The sequence below is a fragment of the Protopterus annectens genome, chromosome 2.part1, assembly GCF_019279795.1.
Source record: "Protopterus annectens isolate FY-2018-M chromosome 2.part1, PAN1.0, whole genome shotgun sequence".
Taxonomy (NCBI): domain Eukaryota; kingdom Metazoa; phylum Chordata; order Ceratodontiformes; family Protopteridae; genus Protopterus; species Protopterus annectens.
This window is the reverse complement of record NC_056729.1, coordinates 692,731,412-692,749,994: the sequence shown is the minus strand read 5'-3', so window position 1 is coordinate 692,749,994 and position 18,583 is coordinate 692,731,412. Positions and strand designations below refer to the sequence as shown.

Here is an 18,583-nt window from a genome sequence, read left to right as displayed (position 1 = left end):
TATCAGCCTGGGTGTCCAAGTCCCTCACCACTGATTGCATGCTTAGTACATAGTTATTAATGTGATAATTAGTGGAGCATCATTTTTCCCAAAGGGGATAATGATGCATTTCTTGGCATTCATTTGAAGTCATGCTTCTGGCACCAGTCATTAGTTTGGATAAGGCCCTCTTGGAGGATGTTCATATTACTAGGGAAATTTAAGACAGTGCCCAGCTTGCAGTCATCTGCAAATGTGGTCAGTCATAGACCACTGGTTTTGGCTTGCATCTCAGAAAAGTATATCACAAACAGTGGAGACCCCAGGACCAATCCTTGGGGTATGCCACTCATTACAGGTCTACTTCTAGAGGTGGCTTCCCATATTTTGACTGAGTGGGTTCTGTCAGTGAACCAGTTAGCTACTCATCTGGTAACATATGGGTTGATTTCGGGTCCTCAGCTCGAACAGGAAAATGTTATAAGGATCTTCAAAGTACAGTCTCTGTGAATTTTCAATAAACCTGTGTTTTATGGACAACGGAGTTTCTTTTTGATACAGGAGTGTGACTGTATTTTGAAGATCCTTATAACATTTTCCTGTTCGAGCTGAGGACCCGAAATCCGCTGTTTTTGTGGCTTGGTGAATTTTACATATTTATTAACATATGGGTTGATGCCTATCTGGGAAAGTTTATCTATTATGTCCAAGTGGGGAATAGTGTTGAAGGCTTTGTCTAGGTCAAGGTAGGCGGTGTGCACCATCTTCCCCTCTTCCATGACTTTGGTGACTGTTTTGAAGAAGTCACCCAAGATTAACAGGCATGATCTCCCTTTGACAAAGCCAAACTGTGTGGGATCAAGCATTTGGAAGTTGCCAATGTCCTTGTTTATAAGGTCCATGATAATGCATTCCATGGCCTTGCAAATCAAGCTATTTAGATCGATTGGCCTATAATTGCCTGGGACAGTGGATGCTCCACCTTTGAGTAGAGGGATGACAGTGGCTGTCCTCCATTTAGCTGGGATGAAGCTGGTGCTCCGGCTTTGGTTAATTAGGGTGCCTAATGATGCTGAGAGCTCTTGCCTGAGTTCATGTAGGATGCAGACAAGGATGTTATTGGGTCCCATGGAGGCTGTATTTTTTGACTTTGAGAGGGCATTAAAGATCTGCTTCCTGGTGATGAGGAGAGGGGGCAGGTGCTGGGGATGTCCTGGTTTACTGGTGGAAGGATGCGGGGGGGTGAATTTTGTACTGAACCTGTATGCCAGTAGGTTGACTATATTTATGGCGTTTGTGTATGTAGTGTTCTTGATCACCAGTTCAGAACAGATTTGGGTGTTACCTTGGAAATTGCAGACATATGTGAAGAAGGCCTTGTGATTGTCCTTAGTGGATGTGGCCAATTTGGACTCAAAGCTAGCCTTAGAGGATTTCACCAATGATCTTATTTGCTTGTTCAGACAAAGGATAGATTGCTTCCAACTTGGCACCTGCTCCTTCTTGGTCCTGGACAGAAATTATTTCCTTTTATTATAGAGTTTGTTTATTACTGCTGTCCACCAGACAGGTTTATTCTTCCTTGAGGAAGATGAGTTGGTTCTGTCAGGTATTGCTATTGTGTAAGGCTTGGACGTTAGTGCTAGTTCCAGTTGAAGTGAAGCTGCTTATACATGCACTCAGGAGGTTGTAGTCAGCTTTGGAAACGTTTTTTTGTTTGACCCTGGCAGGGGGGGGGGGTCTAGTTCATAGGTTCATAGGTTCATACTAGGCTATCTGCCCTAGGGCATTTATAAGCCTAGCCAGAATGTGTTTGGCTTTCGCCACCCATTTTAAATTAATTTTACTATGCTCTTTTTCAAGGTTAGTACACTGTGCCTCTGTCTAACAGTGACACAGAAGTGATACCCGGGTTAAACCTATGATCTCCCATCCACTCATCAAGATTCCTCTTGAAGAGAGTCAGTGAGGGACTCTGGGATTTTATTCCAGAGTGAAGGGAGCCTCTGGGTTATGAATCTGTCCCTCCAGCATGTCCTATTTATTTCAGTGCTGAGGTTCAAGTCTCTCGAGCACGTAGCTCGATGGGATTTGGATTTTCTGAGGTGCAGCATGTCCATTAATTCCGGGTTTGACATGGCTTTATACGTCAGGCACAGATCGCCCCTGAACAGGTGGTATGCCACTGAGTAGAGCTGGAGTTTCGTTAACCGGGCAGCATATGGCATCTGTTTGAGCCCTTTGATCCTCTTGGTGAGGTACTTTTGAGGTCTTTCCAGTTGCTGCAGGTGTCTGGTAAGGTACATCCCAAAAGGGGCATTGTACTCAATTATGGGCCTGATGAGGGATGAGTAAAGAGGCACGATGACCTCCCCTGATCTAGATGTGAATCTCTTCATGATTAGGTGGGCTATATAAAATGCTTTTATAATCACTTTGGCCACGTGGTTGTCAAATGAGAGACTGCTATCAACTTGGGTCCCCAGGTCCCTAATTACTTCTTCTGTACTTAATGGATTTCCACCTATGTGGTAATTTGTGGGCACTTTGTTTTTGCCAAAGGGATGACTATACACTTTTTGGTGTTTAGCTTGAGGCCATGGCTCTGGCACCAGTTGTCTGTTTCTATGAGGCCCTTTTGGAGGATGCTTGTGTCAGCTGGAGAGTCTATTATGGCGCCCAGTTTGCAGTCATCTGCGAACTTGGTCAGCCACAGTCCTTCCATGTTGGCCTGTACCTCCGAGAAATATATACCGAACAAGAGAGGTCCCAGGACTGAGCATTGTGGGATGCCACTTGTAACTGGTTTGGAGTCTGACATGGCTCCAGCAATTCTAACCATGTGGGTTCTGTTCTTGAGCCAGTTTGCAACCCATCTAGTGACATAGGGGTTTATATTTAAGCTGGTGAGCTTATCTATAATGCCCGAGTGGGGTATTGTATCGAAGACTTTTGCGAGGTCCAGGTAGGCTGTGTGGACCACCTTCCTCTCATCAATGGCCTTGGTGACTGTTTCAAAGAAATCAACCAGGTTTAAGAGGCAGGATCTGCTCTTAACAAAGCCGAACCGGGTAGGATCCAGTGTCTGTAGGTCCCCAATATCTTTATTTATGAGGTCCATGATGATCCTTTCCATAGCTTTGCAGACCAAGCTAGTCAAGCTTATGGGGCAATAGTTTCCAGGATCCGTTGAGGCACCACCTTTGTGGAGAGGGACCACTGTTGTTGTACGCCACTCTTTGGGTACATATCCTGTAGTAAGGCTGAGATTGAACAGTAGTTTTATGTTTGGGTTTAGCTCTTCTTGGAGTTCATGTAGGACACAGCCCGGGACACCGTCTGGTCCCATTGATGCTGTGTTTTTTGCTTTGGAGAGGGCGGCTCTTACCTGAGCATCTGAGATGTCAGGGGGCCAACACTCTGCTGGGATAGATATTTGCCCTTTTGGTGGGGGGGGGTTTGCGCTGAACCTGTCAGCTAGGATGTTGGCAATGTCTGTGGGTTTGGTGTATTTTTTGTCATTTTGGACTAATTCTGAGCATATCTGGGAATTCCCACCCAGGTTCCTAACATAACTAAAGAAAGCCTTGTGATTATCCTTAGTGTCCTGTGCAGGTTTTCTCTCGAAGCTGGCCTTAGACAATTTTATGAGTGCCCGTAGGTTTTTGCTAGTACTGATCAGAGATGCCTTCCCTTTTTGGGATTTTGCTCTATCATTTAGTAGCTTCCTCCTTCTATTGTATAGTTTGTTTATGGCTGGGGTCCACCAGACAGGACATCTGCCTTTAGAGGATTGGGTCTTGGTTTTATTTGGGATTGCATTATCCATGCATTCCTGAAGGTGTTCACAGAATGCATTTATAAAGGATTCTGCGGTCTGGGCCGTATTTTCCACAGGCCCGGGGGCTTTGAAGGATTCCACCTCAGTTTTGAGGAGTGTGAAATTTGCTTTAGAGAAGTTTTTCACTGTGGTTTTCTGGGCAGGAGGTGGGGTTGGGATGTGAATATCCAGTGAGATTAGTTTATGGTCTGATCTTACCAGTGAGGGATACACTTCTGGTCTGGAGCATAGAATCCCCATGTTGGTGATGATCAGGTCCAGTATGTTTTCCCGTCTTGTGGGAGTGGTAACAAGTTGTTCCATAGCATTTGAGTTTATAAATTCTAGGAACCTTTGGGCTAGGGTGTTGGAGCTAGAGTAATGCTCCCAGTCTATGTTTGGGTAGTTGAAGTCGCCCATTATAATGGTGTTTGGAGAGACCTTCATATTTTCCAGTGTTCTCAGGAAGGCCGAGTGGGGTTCCTGGGTTTGGGAGGGTGGTCTGTAGCAGGCTATAAACTGGAAGGCAGTTGCACCCACTGTTAGTTGCACATGGATAGTCTCTGATGCTTTGTGCTGTGCCACCAACCTGGAGGTGTGGGTATCTTTGACGAATATTGATACTCCCCCTCCTTTTGTGGTTCGGTCCAAGTTTTGGGGCCGAAAAGCATGGTATGAGTTATAACCTGGTAGTGCTGGGGTGCTCTCGGGAGCCTTGAACCAGGTTTCTGTTACTGCACGGATATCGATGTTCTCCATGCTAAGGAGAGTTTCGAGTGCGTGCATCTTGAGATTTTGACTTCTGGCGTTGAGTAGCATTACTCTTAGTTTCTTATCCCTTGTGATACCTATGGAGGTGGGTTTGTCTTTTGAGCCTTGCCTAAAAAAGGCACTATAGGGGTAGCAAGAGCCTTTGCCAATATCCGAAAGCCCAGGGGTGACAGGTGCAAGCCATCCCTAGCGAAGCATCATGGCTTGTTGAGCATGTCATCCCAGACTGACAGGCATTGGATCCCCTTTGAATGACACCAATACTTAATCCAATTGTTGAAATCGATCATCTTGTCTTCATATTGTGGCATCATTCTTGGTGAGGGTAAGATGCTACTCAAGGTCAGGGTCATACCGGCCTGGGCCACATGCTCAGAGAGCTCCTCTATGTCTCTTTTCATGTAGTCCAGGGAGGTACGTCTCAGGTCATTCACACCAGCATGGACAATGACTGAGTCATATTTGTACTTGCTTTGGAGTGACCTGAGTGCTTGTGTTATGTGGCGGATCCTAGCGCCTGACAGGCAGCTCACCGTGACCTTCTTCTTGTTCAGCCTAGTGAGCGGGACGTCAGTGTGCCTGACGATAGAGTCACCTATTACAAGTGTATCAGGTGTGTTGTTTAGCCTTAAGGGCTGTGACTGTTCGGCACACTGGCTTTGTGAGCTATGTGTTGCACCTGTTTTGTTTTGGGGTAGCAGTTGCTTGGGTGTCTGCTTTGGAGGTCTCTGCTGCTTAGGCAGATTTTTATTTAGAGCCTCCGAGTATGTTTTTGTGTGTTTATGTGTTTGGTTTGCTGTCGTGGTAGGTCTATGTGAGACTGGAATTGTAGTGAGTGTGGTTTCCTTCTCCTCCTGACTGGTTACGCCAGTACTGAGTTGAGAGAGCTTAGCCTCCAGTTTGGCTATATGGATGCCTCTCTCACATGTGTTGGAATTTGTTGGGAGGAGGAGAGGGTTGTCTGTGTACATGAGGCAGTTGTAACATTGCCTCAAGATTCCCAGATTCATCAGCTGGACCGGAGAGGAGATTGACAACTGACTTTTGGGCATGCTAGAATAGTTTTGGGAATTCCTTTATAATTGAAAAAAAAGGGCCAATGGGGAACAAGGTACTCAAGGGGAGTTTGTGAGGGTGTAGTGCTTTTAATTTTTTAGTGCTGACTTATATAATTGCTTTAGTGAGCAAGTGCCAGGTAACTTAAATACAATGTGTTACAGGTAACTGAAATGCAACAACGACAAACAGTAACCTTCTTTTAAGTGAAACAAGGAAATAAGTACAGTAAGCAATGCAGATATCACTAGGGATCCACAGAAGCACTGAAAAGCTGCATTTTAGGTGGTATTAGCATTTCATGGAAAAAACAAGCAAACAAACAACAAGCATGCGAACAAAGCTAGATTCAGCAGGCCTGGATCTAGTCTATGCTACAGTAAACAAGGTGTACCAATTTCAGTAAGAAACAGTTGAAATATGCAGGCACTTTAAGCCTTTAACCAGAAATTCCCAGTTCAGAAGGGCAGAGTCCAGCCTCTCCTCCCACAAGCGCTGGCTAGGCTTATAAATGCCCTAGGACAGATAGCCTAGTATGAACCTATAAGAGTGCAGACCACGAACCTTCTTAATGTAAAATAACTGGCCTGAAGCCAAAGTGCTTAAACCAGAACTAATACACTTTTAGAATAATAGACACTGAGCCCTCAATCATCAGTTCCCAACTTAGAAGGATGTAAGCTACCTGTCCTGCCACCACAGTGCAGGCCACAAACCTTCCTAATGTAAAACAACTGGTCTGAAGCCCAAGTGCTTAATCCAAAAGACTTAGAATGGTAGCTGCACTTTAATCAAGTTACTACCAAGCAGTAGTAACTACAATTGAATACTTTAAAGAATGCCTGGATTAGTGCTTAAGTTATACAAACAAAGCTAGATTCAGCAGGCCTGGAGTTAGTCTATGCTACAGCAAACAAGGGGTACCAATTTCAGTAAGAAGCAGTTCAAATATGCAGGCACTATAAGCCTTTAACCAGAAATTCCCAGCTCAGAATGGCAGAGTCCAGCCTCTCCTCCCACAAGAGTGCAGACCATGAACCCTTTTAATGTAAAATAACTGGCCTGAAGCCCAAGTGCTTAAACCAGAATTAATACACTTTTAGAATAACAGACACTGAGCCCTCAATCAGCAGTTCCCAACTTAGAAGGATGTAAGCTACCTGTGCTGCCACTACAGTGCAGACCACAAACCTTCTTAATGTAAAACAACTGGTCTGAAGCCCAAGTGCTTAAACTAAAAGGCTTAGAATGAGTTACACCAAGCAGTAATAAATACAACTGAGTACTTTTAAGATGACGCAAAAGCAAAATAAAGTAGGAAGAAACACAAATACAGTAAAAGCAGAACATTTTTTTTTTCAGAAAAGTAGCAAAAACAGTAGTAAAAACAATTCACATGCAGTGCAAGCTGGCACACTTGAGTATGTAGCAATATTAGTCCACACACAGTTTGAAAAAATGTAATTAATTTAAAAAGGACTAAAAGCAAGTGCAGAAAGGGTTTATTAGGTACAATGCGGTAAAGAGATGGGACTGGGGGAGTGTCCTAGATCAAATCTACAGTGGGGTGGGCACTGCAAAAGCCACCAAATTTAAAACTACAACCAAGAACAGGGAGAGGGGGTGGGGAAGACAGTTTCAACAGAGATAGATATGAGGAATCACAGTGCAAATTATAACCAAAAAAATATATACTGATATCTGTATATTTGCAGAACAGTAAGACAACAGATATCTAAGTAACAATTTAGCTTCATAATACAGAATAATACAAAAAAATATACTCAGCTCTATATATTTGCAGAGAGTCTTGTAAGGCTGTCTCTCAACAATCCACTTTAAATGCAGGCAGCTATTAACAGCAAATTAAGGGAACCTAGAGTTAACACACAAACTACAGAAACTAAAATGAGGGAGTTCTGTGTCTTCAAAGGTTATCTGCTTTTTTAATGTGGCAGTTGTTGAATACTTTAATTTCCCAAGCTATTGTTTGTTTCTGTTTATTCATTTGTTAATTCTGACTTATTTCAAATCTAAGTTTTGATAATTGTATGACCTCTGCTTCATTCTGTGCTGCTGTGGAGTAAAATACTGTATTTCCTTTATTTTTTGGTGCTGTACACAAGCTCCTCTTTCTGTATGTGGTACAGATTTGACATACTCTCTCAAGCAGTTTATATGTTTACATGTTTTTTACACACACACACACACACATACATACACACACACACACAGGTTTTTGTCAGAATATCGAGTTTTTGAAAACTCAAACCTAATAAGGTTCAGACCATATGTTTGACTTTCAAAAAACTCGAATGAGACAAAACAACAAAAATCTACATTTTTGCAAGGGACAAACTCCCCTGCATCCATTGTGTGGAGGAATTTCCCCACATGCCCTGCAAATTGTATATACCAACTCTGAGACTGCACTGCAGTGGGGAAAAGGGTAAATTCCTAGTTCCCCACTGTACCTGAATCTCCATACAAATACTTTGAGTTTTCGGAAAGTTGAACATTTCAACCATCTGAAGTCTGAATTTCCTAAAATTCAGTCACCTGTTATAAAACCATATATGCATATATGTAGCATATGTAGAGTCCAGAGAAACTAATATGGTTTATCTCATAAGTGTTAAAGATACAAGTTAGGCAAACAAGTGTATTAAAAAAAATCTATCCCCTGATCCTCATATAGTAATTCAAATGACTTGAATCCATTTTGGATTACAGGATTTTAGTGTTTTTATTTAATGCTGTATACATATTTACCTGCTTAACAACTTTTACCTGGAAGCCTGTTGATATTGTAAGGAACATAACTGCAATCATCAGAAGGCTGAGCTTGTATAAGTAAATACAGAGAAAACATACAACATCTGAGGTTGCTGTATCTCAAAGCATGCCTTCTGCTCTGGGTCAAAATTGTGGCCCTTGCATCTCTAGGTCTTTCATTTCTAGTTGGAAGTCCTGTTACACATGTGGCACCCTGTTATCTTCGTTGATTTGTTAAAGTCATTCTTGATTGATCACTAAATGATTAGTTCATTGATTCGGCTTCTCTGAATCAGCTAGTCATCAAAAAGCAGTCTCCGTGGAAGCATAGCCTACACAGCATAGAAAGCATTCTACATGGGAATATCAGCTACTCCACAGTACATGGACCTCTGGACAGAGTTTATTTAGTTGGCTGGGTACATAGGTTGAACATAGATTGGGAAAATGGATTCAATAAACTGTGTGTTCACTTATGCTTTGATCATCTGTAGTAAACCCATTTGCAAGATAGTGCTGTTTCCAGAACAGTGTGTTTTTGGCATTCACCAGTTTGTTACAGTATTATTACAAATGGCTGCATAAGGAGCTCTAGACACCTTACAGATCTAAAATGCAGACAGCTAACATAAAAAACAAGTGATTTTTTTACAAGCATTTCCTTCACATTCACTTTATGTGAGAATCAGTGTCACCATCCCTGCCAAGTTAAAGCTTTAAACGTACAATATAATTTCTTGTGGAATGCCACAGATGCTTTTGTGATCAACTGATACTTGACATCACAATCATTTCCAGTGAAATAAATGCCAGTTCATAGTCAATGGGAATAGAGTACATATACTCTAGAATGTTCTTCTGATGGTCAAGTAACCAGTAGACAGTATTACAGCTTTACTGAAAATTGGAAATCCTTGCCAGCTGTGTTGCTGTTGCAGAACATTTTTTTTACATTATCCTTTTTTTTCTACAGTTGCGTGAACAGGGAGTGACTATATACAACAGACTGGAGTGAGTGGGGTGAAGCCCCTGCAGGGGGTTATAAGGAGTCTTACACCTCTGCAAAACAATGTTTTTGTTTAGTCTGGCTAAATATACAGCCATTTATTTTTTCTGGTTGTAAGTTTATCTGGGCATTAATCAGTGGATCATAGTGGAATATGTGTTTTCTTATAAAAGGAGAAATGGGGGAATGTGTAGCAGATAACGTAGAACAAAACACATTTATTTATTGTACTAAAAGTGATAGTAATACCAGATGCTTAATTAGTATCCTAGACTGAGTAATAATGCGCATTTGTGAGTAGATGACATACTGATCTCCAAATCACATTTCTAACTAATTTAACAGGAGATGCACTTTTTATCCCATTTAACAGGAGATGCACTTTTTTTCCCTAGGGAATTACAAGACTTGCTGAATTCTAATGCCCTGAGGATTACAAGCTTAAAGCAGAAAGCATTTGCTTTAGATGAAACATGTAAAGAGCCATGTAGAGATACAGTCAAGATTTCAGAAATTACTGGAAAAGGTAAGCTCTGTATGATTTATTGAGTGCAGTTTCTGTCTAGTGCATGCATCTGTAGTATTCCAACACAGCTCTTGTAATTATGTGTAGAATCTATCAATTTACAGTGATCTGTGGGTTATTGTATATTATACGATGGTAGCTCATTAGTATGCAAAAACGTGCATGCTTATTGGTCAGCCCAACCAGTGTGCCCATTGTAAAATTGAGCATATACCAACATGAAAAACATCTGTCTACTGAAGTCTAACTCGACTTTCTTCTATTAGTATATGCTAAGGCTTTGCAGTTTTCTTGAACTAAGAGGTGGAGAGGTATGTATGGAGGGCATTGAAAATGCAAGGAAAATTGGGTACGTTATACAAAAATAAAGAAATGTACTTGATTTTCCCTGCATTTTTACTCTGTCTCACTCATGTCTCTAAACTTCCTACTGTGTTGTTTCTGCATTCACAGTTTGCTTGTTGTTAAAATAAATAAATAAAAAACAAAGCAGAAAAGAAACAATGTTGATATTTCTTTCTCCATTACTTGCTTTCCAAAGCACTGTTGTATTGTGTAAGCTCATGAATGCAAGTCCCATATGCATGCTCAGTATATAAACAAATTGGAAGAATGTGGAAACAATGTGGAAGAACACCAGGGCGCTATTATAAAAATACATTATTTAAGAAAAGTAAGTAATTTCTTTCTTAAATAATATCACTATATAATAGCATTAATTGTCTCCTGGGTGTGAGTATATTGAAGATTTACCCATGGTTGCCTTTTGTTTAATCACTTGGGCTTTACCCTCATGATTAAACCACACCAACCATGGGTAAATCTTCAATATATCACACCCACTCGTCGGTTATTGCTACACTGTACGATAAACAAAACTGTTACTGTACAAAGTAGGAAGCCTAGGAATGTACCACAAGTTGATGGTTGTGACAAAGAATTAGCTGTAAAGTAACACATCGACAGTTAGTATAGACTACAGTGAATACAGGACAGGTAGGAACCACTGGTGTTCCACAGAGCTTACATGTGTAATGCATGTAAAATAATGCTGCAAGGACAAAGAAAGGAAGAGGAGGTCTCTACCAATTGCATAGAATTCTGCATCAGTGTAAAGCACAAACTGTGAGTTAGGACTCTGGTGAAGCTGACAAGTTTTCTGAAGTATGACGACTTTGAATAAATTCAGAGAAATGCAAATCAGTGTACTTGGAGAAGGAGGAGAACTGCAGAAAATATAGGTTCATAGGTTCATACTAGGCTATCTGCCGTAGGGCATTTATAAGCCTAGCCAGAGTGTGTTTGGCTTTCGCCACCCATTTTAAATTAATTTTGCTATGCCTTTTTTTGAGGTTAGTATACTGTGCCTCTGTCTAACAGTGACACAGAAGTGATAGCCGGGGTAAACCTACGATCTCCCATCCACTCATCAAGATTCCTCTTGAAGAGAGTCAATGTGGGACTCTGCCTAACCTGAACTGGGATTTTATTCCAGAGTGAAGGGAGCCTCTGGGTTATGAATCTATCCCTCCAGCATGTCCTATTTATTTCAGTGCTGAGGTTCAAGTCTCTCGAGCGCGTAGCTCGATGGGATTTGGATTTTCTGAGGTGCAGCATGTCCATTAATTCCGGGTTGGACATGGCTTTATATGTCAGGCACAGATCGCCTCTGAGCAGGCGGTATGCCACTGAGTAGAGCTGGAGTTTCTTTAACCGGGCAGCATATGGCATCTGTTTGAGCCCTTTGATCCTCTTGGTGAGGTACTTTTGGGGTCTTTCCAGTTGCTGCAGGTGTCTGGTAAGGTACATCCCAAAAGGGACATTGTACTCAATTATGGGCCTGATGAGGGATGAGTCAAGAGGTACGATGACCTCCCCTGATCTAGATGTGAATCCCATCATGATTAGGTGGGCTATATAAAATGTTTTTCTAACCACTTTGGCCACGTGGTTGTCAAATGAGAGATTGCTATCAACTTGGGTCCTCAGGTCCCTAATGACTTCTTCTGTACTTAATGGATTACCACCTATGTGGTAATTTGTGGGCACTTTGTTTTTGCCACAGGGGATGACTGTACACTTTTTGGCGTTTAGCTTGAGGCCATGGCTCTGGCACCAGTTGTCTGTTTCTATGAGGCCCTTTTGGAGGATGCTTGTGTCGGATGGAGAGTCGATTATGGTGCCCAGTTTGCAGTCATCTGCGAACTTGGTCAGCCACAGTCCTTCCGTGTTGGCCTGTACTGCCGAGAAATATATACCGAACAAGAGAGGTCCCAGGACTGAGCCTTGTGGGACGCCACTTGTGACATGGCTCCAGCAATTCTAACCATGTGGGTTCTGTCCTTGAGCCAGTTTGCAACCCATCTAGTGACATAGGGGTTTATATTTAAGCTGGTGAGCTTATCTATAATGCCAGAGTGGGGTATTGTATCGAAGGCTTTTGCGAGGTCCAGGTAGGCTGTGTGGACCACCTTCCCCTCGTCAATGGCCTTGGTGACTGTTTCAAAGAAATCAACCAGGTTTAAGAGGCAGGATCTGCCCTTAACAAAGCCAAACTGGGTAGGATCCAGTGTCTGTAGGTCCCCAATATCTTTATTTATGAGGTCCATGATGATCCTTTCCATAGCTTTGCAGACCAAGCTAGTCAGGCTTATGGGGCGATAGTTTCCAGGATCCGTTGAGGCACCACCTTTGTGGAGAGGGACCACTGTTGCTGTACGCCACTCTTTGGGTACATATCCTGTAGTAAGGCTAAGATTGAACAGTTTGGGTTTAGCTCTTCTTGGAGTTCATGTAGGACGCAGCCCGGGACACCATGTGGTCCCATTGATGCTGTGTTTTTTGCTTTGGAGAGGGTGGCTCTTACCTGAGCATCTGTGATGTCAGGGGGGCAGCACTCTGTTGGGATAGATATTTGCCCTTTTGGTGGGGAGAGGGGGGAGAAGTTTGCACTGAACCTGTCAGCTAGGATGTTGGCAATGTCTGTGGGCTCGGTGTATTTTTTGTCATTTTGGACTAATTCTGAGCATATGTGGGAATTCCCACCCAGGTTCCTAACATAACTAAAGAAAGCCTTGTGATTATCCTTAGTGTCCTGTGCAATTTTTCTCTCGAAGCTGGCCTTAGACAATTTTATGAGTGCCCGTAGTTTTTTGCTAATACTGATCAGAGATGCCTTCCCTTTTTGGGATTTTGCTCTATCATGTAGTAGCTTCCTCCTTCTATTGTATAGTTTGTTTATGGCTGGGGTCCACCAGACCTTTGGAGGATTGGGTCTTGGTTTTATTTGGGATTGCATGATCCATGCATTCCTGAAGGTGTTCATAGAATGCGTTTATAAAGGATTCTGCGGTCTGGGCTGTATTTTCCACAGACCCGGGGGCTTTGAAGGATTTCGCCTCGGTTTTGAGGCGTGTGAAATTTGCTTTAGAAAAGTTTTTCACTGTGGTTTTCTGGGCAGGGAGTGGGGTCGGGATGTGAATATCCAGTGAGATTAGTTTATGGTCTGATCTTACCAGTGAGGGATGCACTTCTGGTCTGGAGCATAGTGTCCCCATGTTGGTGATGATCAGGTCCAGTATGTTTTCCCCTCTTGTGGGAGTGGTAACAAGTTGTTCCATAGCATTTGAGTTTATAAATTCTAGGAACCTTTGGGCTAGGGTGTTGGAGCTAGAGTAATGCTCCCAGTCTATGTTAGTACCATAAGTGTGACATCACTACGACACAAATAAAAACAAAAAGATACTCCTGGATGGTTACATTTAATAACCTAAATATAGGCAGAAAGGACTTCTTGGGGATATGAGGAAACAGAAACATCACCAGCTAAAAACTGACATAATAATTTCACAGTAAAGGCAGCTAGTGTTACACACTCTGTGTGAAATACTGTGTGTCAACAGGCCTCCTACCCCCACAGTGACATATGTTGGGTAGAGTAAAAAGACAGTACCCAAAACACTGTATGTTATTCAGCATATCATGTCTGCTGAATTTGACTGAGTTATGAAAAGGGTCCTGAGGTCATGCCATTTATAAAGGGCATATAATCCATGTAGTCTATATGGACCTTGCAAAAGCCTTTGATACTATCATCCATGCTGTACTTATTGACAGACTCCCCCAACTCAGCATTAACTATACATAGTTTGCTCAGTAGGTTACAGGCTATCCGACAGAAACCATATCATTAAAGTCAGGGGTATTTGCTCTGTATAGAAAATCATCACCAGCAGTGTCTCTTTGCGCTGTGTAATGGGCACTTGCTCTTTGGCGTATACTTCTCTGTTACAAAAGCTGATATCAGTTGGCTATGGCAATTATCAAATCCAATTCTTATACTCAAATTCTACAACAAGGGCTAGACCAAAGAAATGTTTGGTGTGTTAATCACGAGCATATCCTCAATGCCAAGAAATGCAGTTTCATTTCTTTTGATAAAGTTAACATTAAATCTACTTATCATATAGATAATGTCCCTCATAAATTTGACACAGTCACCAGGGACGTGAGTACCTTTGTGATAACAGTCCTTTCTTTGACCGCTGTGCCTCTTTGGTGGCTATCATGTGCTACTTATCCTTTGTGATACCTCCTCAAGATCCACAGTAGTTATAGACCCACTTTATTCCTCCTTTATTACATCCATAATTGAATACCTTGCCTCTTTTGGCATTTACCTTGCTAAGCACTTAAATCTTCCCAAGAGAATGCAATGATTCCTCTCCAAAAAAATAAATAAATAAATAAAATCAAGTCTCTATACCCTTAGATAAGCTGATAGATTAAAAGCCCTGCCCCTCCTTTCAGTATCATATAGACTTAGGTCTGCTTAACTTTCCTTGCAATAAATGACAAAACATTCTTTGAACTCCTTCATCTAAACAGAACCAGAGATAAGCCAGGCATCTAAACCTATACTGCCTCATAAACAACAACAAATGGTGTGACAGATAGCTAACCCAGTGTATTTCCCTTTTGTGGAGTAGGGTGCCCTTAGTTTCAAGCAGAGTACTTTCCTAGCAGCTTTTAAAACTAGTATGGATGACTGGATGGGTGATTACAAATTTTGACTGAGGATATACATGGGAAAAATCGTCTTAATGGGGGATATGTTAGTTTCCCATTCCTAATGGATGATCGAGTTGCATGTCTTGATATTCTCCTTGAATGTAAGCTTAATTAGAATCTCTGAACCAATGAGCAAACTATAGGACAAAAGAGAAGCTACAGGAATTTAATGGGTTAATCCTCAAAGAAATTAAAATGGGTTTTATAGAAGAGAAGCTTTTAGGAACTTGAAGTGAATCAGCAAAACCAAAGATAACAATATCTTTTAGACACAGCGACACTGTAGAACTGGTGGTGGTGGTCATAATAGTGGTGGTGGGTATGACAGCATAAACAGGTAAGCTGATGAATCTTTTTTTTTTCTCTGAGGGGGTCATAAGTATATGAAATATTCTTTTTGTGGAGGATGTAGATTTAAAAACATGGTAGAAATTAAGAAGGCATTGGCTAGATATGTGGCAGTTCTAGTGTAAGAGTAGACAGGTTATCAGTTCTTCCTATAGAGAAAGTAGTAGATTAAAAGGGGCCAGCTGCCATAGAATTCTGCACCAGCTGGAGTAGAAATGGAGATGAGGTTGAGTAGAAGTTGTGAAACAGGGCTTTGGCAAAGATGAAGAATTGTCTAAAGTATGGCGTCTTGGAGTAAGTTTAGAGGACATGAAGTAATATACATGGGAAAGGAGAAACGCAAAATAATATGTTTGTACCATAAGGATGATAGCCAAACAGCACAGAAACGAAACAAAAATATACTGACTTTTAATGTATTAAATGACCTAAATGCAGACAGAAAAACCTAAAGGGGAATACTGACAGTGAGAAACATAGTCAGTACTAATTAAATCAGCGTCGTAGCACATGCAAACATTAATCTGTAGGCAGCTACATTTAGAGACACATTTATAGTAGGAAAATAGGTAAAAAAAACTGGTGTGTGTGTGCTATTTTCAAGTACAGTAAAGTTAATCAGAGCCACTGAGTGGTGCATAAGGAATGCTGTTAACTGGGGTTTAGGTAGTACCATTAGACAAAAGGGAGCCAGTGTGGAAATCCAGTAGCAGATGTACTGTTGTCCTTCTCTGGAGTGTGTGTGTGTGTGTGTGTGTGTGTGTGTGTGTGTGTGTGTGTGTGTGTGTGTGTGTGTGCATGTGTGTGTGTGTGTGTGTGTGTGTGTGTGTGTGTGTGTGTGTGTGTGTGTGTGTGTGTGTCAGTGCGTTTGTGCGTGTGTGTTTGTGTGTGTACATGTGTGTGTTGGGTAGACTTTGTCTTTGCTTCAGTATCCTCTAGTGGATGCCAGTAACAGAAACACTGCATTACAGCCAGTGAAAGAAGGAAAGTGTGAATGTTTGCATAATAGCTCATGAGGGTAAGAGAGAGAATACATGCAAACTGCAAAGTTATAAGGGCAAAACTGGAAAAGTCCAGTAGCAGCCACAGGAAAATAGCTTGGTCCCCAGTGCCTGGTCTTCACCCCTTAGGTGAGGTTAATACATGTGTTTATGAATGAGTACATGATGGGCGATATGTCAGGGAACCCATCCAGAGCTCAATAACAGTGCTGGGAACAAGTATATTATAACTAGTTTTAATAAACATTTCAATATGACATGCAGAGAGACATTTAGAATTTTTGTAGTACTGTAGACTTTGCTTACATTCTATTTTTCTTGTCAAAGAAGAAAATGGACTTATTTAGAACGCGCTTTTCTAGGCAAAGAAAATAAGAATACATTTAGTTTCCAGAATATGGTAATGTCAAGTGCGTAGTTTGTCTCTTTATAAGAGTGGATGGAGGTTGCACCTTACTGGGAGAAATGTTTGCAATTCAACTGCCTAGCCTTATAAAAAGTATGCAAAATAATTATGTACAGCAGTAGAATAGATGGACAGAAAGAAAGGAAAAAATAACTAATTTTGACTTTCTGAGTATTTTAGCTCCTAAAAGTTAAGTAAGCAGTTAATATTTATTATGAAAAGTATACATCTGTTCTTAGTATGGTGTTGCCAGGAAGGGATGCGAAATTCGGGTTTTAATTCATTCATTCATTTCCAAAGTTAGGTGGACTGATCCAAAAATATTTCAGCCATGATCTGGACACCGTTTTGCCCTGTGCCTGAATGGGTTTTCTCTGGGTACCCATGCTTCCTTCACCTTCCAGAAATAATGTCAATTGATTAGCTTCTCTGACCATATATGTATAGTGCATTTACCCTTTTCCCTATGGTCCAGGTTATGGATAAAAAAAGCAAATTAAGGGCCAGTCCACTTACCTGTTAAACAAATAAAAGTGTTATAGTTAAAAACCAAGGTTATTAAGGGACTGTTTTCTATACAACTATACAATGCTACTTATAGTGACATAATAGGATTACAGGTTAAACAAGCAGCGTACAAATGATAACAGGTAAAGTATATTCAGTGGATATTTAAAGGAAGAAAGGCAGAGTCATTTATTTGGTATTCAGACAAGATTCAGTAAACAAAGTGTCACTGCACAAGCAAGCAAAAAATAAGTATCACTGTCACATTTTCTGCTACTAGTGCTTTGAAATACCCCATAACTAATGGGTCAATGTGGTCATTTTGGGGACCTCCTCCAGTTATCATTAGCCCATCTGTCATTGGCTAGAAACTAGAGTCCATCTTTCACCACTGTACTAACTTACTCCAGCACCCACTCCTTAGACCACTGCTTGACTAGACAGGATACAAAGGATCTTCTGGAAGACAGTTATGATCCCCAAAGGAAAAGGCATTATGACTGAATTATAATGGGACTTTTGTGGTAGGTTTATTAATGCAATGTACTCTCAAGCTTTTCTATATTTTATTATCTCAAAAAATCTGACTTAGAAAGATGTTAGGACACCACTATCCCATTTTCCCATTTATTTTCTAGCTCCACTGTAATTTTGGAGTTATAAGGTACTACAAACATCACTGAAAATAGTAAGTCAGTGGTAGGATCTCTGTTTCACTAGGTCCTGGGTTCAATCCTGATTTCCAATCACTGTCTAACGTTTTATGTTTTCCCCATGTCTTTGTAGATTTTTGTGTGTGTTATGGCTTCCTATCACCTTCTAAAACATTCTGATTGGCTATACTAGAAAATGTCTATATGTATTGAGTTTACCCTTGCCCTGGTGACATATGTCATGACCAAAAAGGGTGCATAAGCCACTTCACTAACCAGTTTAACAGGTGTCAGATAAACAAAAACATATATAAAGTACATCCTTCACTATAAGTCAATAGTTTTTTAATTGATTTTTCAATGTAGCATCACTCTACGTCACATGACAGGGGTTACAGTATATGTCTGCCACCCTCACTACCATTACTTGATAGCAGAAATTTCCAGAGACGCTGGATCTATTGACTATAGTTTCCCATTCGGACATCTGGGTTTGTTCAGGAGTAGGATGTGTATCAGCCAATAGCAAGAAAATCAAATAGGGGAAACATTTAAAGATGCCTTCTTCTTCCCAAGATAAAGCAATCTCAGGACTGATTATATGAAGTTGAGGGAAGGAACAGGAGGTACAACCCCCTCTATGGGAAGTTTTGGATGAGCTTTTC

General features: G+C 41.2%; 1 protein-coding gene across 1 annotated transcript in view; it reads left to right on the top strand.

Moving 5' to 3' along the window:
• The window catches only part of FGG (fibrinogen gamma chain), a 37,482-nt gene that overhangs the window by 7,684 nt on the left and 11,215 nt on the right, over nucleotides 1-18,583 (top strand). The window contains exon 5 of the mRNA XM_044062433.1: nucleotides 9,803-9,933. Coding sequence (XP_043918368.1) covers nucleotides 9,803-9,933 — 131 coding nt within the window. The remainder of the gene's footprint in view (nucleotides 1-9,802; nucleotides 9,934-18,583) is intronic.